Source organism: Blennius ocellaris (assembly GCF_963422515.1).
Source record: "Blennius ocellaris genome assembly, chromosome: 2".
Taxonomy (NCBI): domain Eukaryota; kingdom Metazoa; phylum Chordata; class Actinopteri; order Blenniiformes; family Blenniidae; genus Blennius; species Blennius ocellaris.
The window spans coordinates 25,878,480-25,884,479 of NC_137651.1; the positions used below are offsets into that span (position 1 = coordinate 25,878,480).

Sequence of the window (6,000 nt, forward strand, 5' to 3'; positions counted from 1 at the left end):
AGTTCATGACAGGAAGGTGTTTTGTTTTCTCGAGTTTTGTTGCAGTTCTTGTGTGGATTAGGCCAATTTCAGTTTCTTCTGTTGCTTCATCTAATCTGAGAGAGACTCCATGTTGTGGAGATCAGGGCTCAGCAGGGGGCCACGCCATCTGGTGCCGGGTTTCTCGTGTTGCTTCTTGGACTTCGTCGCTGAATATTTGCGGATGTTGTCATACTGCAGAGTAAATTTGGGGCTGATGAGGAATCTCATTAAAACTGGATGACGCAGAAGAATTTTAACATTTACTCTTCATAGGACACACATTAGAATATTTTGGAATTTAGAGCTTAGAGAATTGTAGAGGCATTTTAACACTTCGGAGATTCAACAGTTTTATATGCCATTTTTATACAAATTGATCAAAAACTATTCCTCTAACAATGTAAGGGGATTCTCACTGGATTTCTGTAAAAGGTTATTTTCACTCGACTGAATCATAGGCAAAGAAGGGGCTTAAATTTGACTTATTTGATGCATTGAACTTATTTTTCGCTTAATTTTCACTGGATATGAAAAACGATCAGTTATTGTAACATGCTTCATAAGGGGTTGAACCAGGGGTGTCAATTTTATTTGGAGGGCCACATACGGCCTAATTTCTCCTTTTTGTGTATTTTTATTGTGTCGCTGAGTATACATGGTGAAAATGAACAACTACTATCAAATATGACTACAATTCCAACTTAAAGTCAATTTGATGAAATCTTCTGGCACAAATTACAGTGAAATGTACAAAGAATCTCTCTTGTAGCTATTGCCTTTTTTTGTATGTTTTTACGAACTCCCCCTGACAGCATGACTTTGAGGTGAGTTTGATAGCAATAAAGTTGCTTTTGTTCTTGAGAGCGTCACCAATACCTCAGCTCGGGGCTGAGTATTGTTTTGTGTCTTACTCTTCAGAAATGTATTTCTTTTTTAATTAAAAAAGAAATTATTATTATTATTCTTAATACTAATAATAATGTTTGTCACCCCTTAGTTAAACTGTTGCACATTACTCTATCATAAAAAACGAGTTCTGAATTTAACTGCGCTTATATACACGTGTGTCCCGATCAATCCCTTATTTTATTTACAACATGTAGTTCCAAAAACCATTTTTTTGTGTGCAAATATCAGTACTTTTGTCGATATTCTGAGAAGAAAAGAATTTCAAACTACATTTATATTTAAGCATACCAACAACATGCATGCTCCATAAATTTCAGCATTGTAGCTGTACACCGACTAGAATCCAAAGACCTGGTGCATGTGCATATAAGAAAGGTTTCTCAGTTATTAACGGCCTGGCTGAATAGGGCTCATTGACATAGACAGGACATGAAGACCAATAAATTATCGCTCACATTTCAATCCAGAAACATGAGTTGATTGCTATTAGAGCAAAAAAAAAAAAATGGTCCAGTAATGTCACCAGTGACGGCGGGCCCTAAAGGGTCCTAAACCTCTGCAGGGTCCTAAGTTAAAGCCCATCAATAATTTACTGCCGTCTCCTCGCTTCCTGCACTTTCTTTCCCAGCCTGACTGAAACTGGGCTTTCCAGTCAAAGGACTAAACCACTCATCACCACAAAGGAAAGACAAACACAGCTCACAAGTCCTTCCACAGAGCTCCAAAGCTGTTTATTTTGTGGCTATGTTCCTGGATCAGTGGCGGTGGTCCAAACCAAATTCCAGAGTTAATGATAAAAAGGCCTACTTGCATAATGTGACTTTGTGAATGTGTTCTATTGTGAAGGAAATATAGTTTTATGTAAACAAATCAATGTATCCTTTTTTTTTACACTTTATACAGTCGACCAGCCTTTTAGGAAGTGAAGTTGGGCTTTACATTCTTAAGTGCACCACTGCTTGATGGTTTCTGTGTTTTAAACATAAACTGTTTGCAAGAGACTGGATACATGGAGGGATATACAAGGGAGGATCAAGTAAAGCAGGGGTATCAAATACATTTACTTAAGGGACCACATACAGCCCAATTTCATCTTGAGAGGGCCAGATCAGTAAAACAATGCCATAATAACCTTTCAATTTAAGCTTTTCTTTGTTGCGGCGCAGAGTATAGATGACAAAAAAGAACCACAACTACATAAAATGACTACACTCTCAACGTAAAGCCAATTTTAATGAAACGTTCTGGTGTAAAATACAGTAAAATGTCCAAAAAATGCAATCCAAAGTCCAAAAAGCAATGTTTTCATTGAATTTCTTTCCACTTGGTGGTTTGGCAGGCCAGATTAGAACCTCTGGCAAACCGGTTTTGGCCAGCGGGTCTTATGCTTGACATCCCTGCAGTAAAGCCTCAGCTGTGCTGTTTAATTCAATCAATAAGCCAATCAAATGCAATCAAAGCTGCGATTCACTTTGCCACATTCCTATATGCACAGTACAACATGGAGCATTAAGGTCTTATTTGGCCTTAAACCATTTGCCCAGACCTTTGACATCTCATACGGAGAACCTTCACTGCTATGAATAAAACATTCAGCAGGGTAGTCCTGTCCACCAGTGGAGCTCTGCCTACTGACACAACAGTTTTTCTGTAAAAAAGGTACAAAATAGAGGCTTTCAGCAGCCGATTGTAGTCAGTAATCCAATGCTCGGGAATGAAGAAGAGTTTCTCATTATTTGGCCTCATCAAAACCATATTACAGACATATTACGGACATTAAACTGACAGCAAATATTCTACAGATAAGCTATACTTATCTGCAATTTCACTTAAGTTCACCACTGTAGGCAAAGTAAAGCTTTTGATTGAGGCGATAAAGCAGGATGATCAAAAATAATAAGAAATTTCCTACCGTTTCTGTTGATCAAACAAACCTATAATACTAAAATGAAGCAATACAACGGCGTGAAAAACAAGAATTCTTAAAAGTAGAAGTGATTTTCACCCTAAGCTTTTAACCTCGTTTCCCCCTTGTCGTAAGTATCTTGGAGATGTCGTTCGTCCTCTGAGGCCACCCCAGCTCACCCTTTATTTGCTGTTTCTTATTACGGTCAGGCACTTTCCCAGAAAAAAAGCGTCAGTCCGGCCACATTTAGGAGGAAGTTTCTCTTCACAGTTAGACATGGAAGACTTCCACATTTCAGTTTTTGATGGTTCAATGCAATGTTTCCCACAACAATAAAATGAACTAAGAAAGGAATGCTCTGTTGGAAACTTGGGGCCCTGCCATATTTAAATGTTTGTGTCTACCAAGTAAACATCAGCTGCTAATTACTTTCAGGAAACTTGAAGAAATCTGACCTTTTATTATGCTGTCAGGATCAAATTTCTGGCCTGTTTTGATTTCTGACCCACAAATCAAATCAAAAATATTACATTTAACAGTCACCTTCCATACCTGCGTTATTCAAATCCAAAGACATCGCACAAACACCAGGGCACACGGTGATCCAAGCTGAATTTTGGGATTTAAATTTCCAGATAACAGTGATCTCTCTCTCTTTTAAGGCCATGTTTCTTTTCAAATCACATGCACATTTTCAGTTCCCACCAGAAGCTGTTCAAAGACATTTTTATATCATTTTTGTGCCTTTGACCTTTTCACCACCAGGTATGATTTAATGTTGAAATAATTAAATGAAATATGAACACACTCTAGCACAGTAGTGCACCATCTGATTAGCAAAGTAATGTTGACAGAGCATCAACACACAGTGCATGGAAACATTTATTGCAGTTCAGCTAGGCTTTTGCCATATGTATATTGCAAAGCTTTATATTGCAATGATGATAAACTTGCAACACACTGTACACAAGTAATATGCAAGTTATTTATCAACGTAACTTGACTGTTGGAGGAAGCAAGAGTACTCTGAAGAAACAGTAGTAACCAAACATAAAGGTCCAAACTTGGATTCAAACCCACAACTTATTGCGTGAGGTAAAAGCACCAACCACTGCATCATCGCACATCATATATTTTGTCACAAATTTTCATATTGTCTAAAACAAAAACAATGGTTGTGCAAAGTGTAAAGACAAACTGGACATGAATAATGGATCCAGTCCTACATGTTTCATCCCACTTTCATCTCGTGGAGTTGATCCCAGTCACATACTCACATTTACCCCATTTAGAATCGCTGATGGCCTTAAAAGCATATTTTTGGACTGTGGGAATAAACAAGACTCAGACTGTGTATATTATTACAGTGAAGAGAGAGTGCTAACCACTTCAGATTGAAGGAAATAAAACAGGACTATGAAATCATCGTGTTCACTTGGGAGCTTATAGAAGTCCATCTTACTCCAGTTAAGTGGGAGTACTATGGAATTCCAGACGAAAAATACCTTATTATGAATTCAAACCTGTCAAACCTGCATTTTCAATCTTTCTAATTCACTGAACTTTCTTGGATTCTTCGGGTTTACATGAACACGATTGACTTTTAAAGTGGCTTTATAATTTCCGACCACACGGCATAATAATGTATTTAATGTGCAACTTGCTGAATGTGTCAGCTTGGAGGTGTCAACATGTCAATGTAGCATTTCGGCTCCACTGCCTTGAGGACCAAGGCTGCACGTGCAGAGTGCATTCGCTCTGTGGGAATGGTGATTAAAAGAGTGAAAGCATGAAGAATGCAGCTCTCTCTCCCAAGTAAAGGTTGATGGGACCGTGTTATTTTGAACTGTGAAAATACAACTATATTACACCCAGCTGAGTGATGAGTTAGTGAGAGCACCACAACACACCGCTCTGCCCTTTCCACTCTATTTCAAGCCGGCTGTTTTCCATATTTATTACGGCCTATATTTCTAATCTCTCCCCCATTTCACAGACACACTTGTGACGTGAGCGGACCAAACTCTCATCCCCACAGGGATTCAGCAGAACAGGAAGTCTGCTTTAATCAGCACAGTGGAATTTGAGGCTGAACTTGAGAGGACAATGACCCTCACGATATAGGGGGCTGGCATCCTTGCAGTGACAGTGGTGCAGGCCCTCTTTGCTTGCAAGTTATAGAAGACTCAAGCAAAAAGTCTGTTTCCTCTGCTAGGGATGGAGGACCCTTGAGAGTGATTGAAAGCATCTCTCATTAATGAATTGGAGTTAGAACAATGTGCACTCTGCACTAATGAGATCCACACGTCTGACTGGCCTTTTTTACTGGACAGCGCAGATCTATTCATATCACAGGGCTTAAAAGGCTGCGAGAGTGTTTGTATGCATGCAGAGTCGCCGGGGAGGCAGAGGAAAGGCAACTGAATGTGCAATTACAGAAATCACAGCAAAATCAATCACAGGTGCTCTTTGTGTTAAGGTATGTTTTAAGCTTTCCCCACATGCAATGTAAATGTGCTCCAGTGGGGGACCACAACCCCCCCGCTGGCTGGACATACAGATGGGGAGCAGCAGTCTGTGCAGAAAGGCGCATGAATGCATCATCTGTCTACTTACTCCTCAGCGCAGTGATCAGCATGTTTCCATCCTTGATGAGCTCCTTGATGAATTTATTTGTCCGCTCCAGCTCGATTTCGTGGCATTTGAGGCGCTCTCTGAAGTCGGGACTGTCCAGGAAAGAGTCGCTGAACTCCAAAGTGGGGAGTCCCATTGTGCGCAACGTGACGTCTGGCTCTTTTACGCACTGGAACTCTGGAGAGAAAACTTTTCACTTTTCATCCCGCAGCTCCGATAAAAACACACCGAGTTCTCCAAACTACTCCCCCCAAAAAAGTTTTCTTGCTCAGATCACTTCCGCACTTCCGCTCCCCCGCCACATACCTTTCCTACAAATAGCGGTCTAATGACTCCTGCTGGTTACTTTTGGATAGTTTACAACAAACTTTGGTTTTGGATCATTTACGCAGTCAAAGGACTCTGGAATCTAAAGCTGCACGTTATGTTTTTTTTGTTTTGTTTTGTTTTGTGTTTTTTTTTTTTTAACTCAATTTGCAACTTGAATACATTTACATTTACAAAGGAGTCCCCATAACGGTTAATAATTT

General features: G+C 39.7%; 1 protein-coding gene across 1 annotated transcript in view; it reads right to left on the reverse strand.

Moving 5' to 3' along the window:
* arhgap42b (Rho GTPase activating protein 42b) overlaps window positions 1–5,714 on the reverse strand; it is an 82,336-nt gene extending 76,622 nt beyond the window's left edge. Inside the window, exon 1 of the mRNA XM_080510087.1 lies at window positions 5,453–5,714. Within this exon, the coding sequence (XP_080366213.1) occupies window positions 5,453–5,606 (154 nt within the window). The 5' untranslated portion in view covers window positions 5,607–5,714. The remainder of the gene's footprint in view (window positions 1–5,452) is intronic.
* Between the last annotated feature and the right edge of the window lie 286 nt (window positions 5,715–6,000).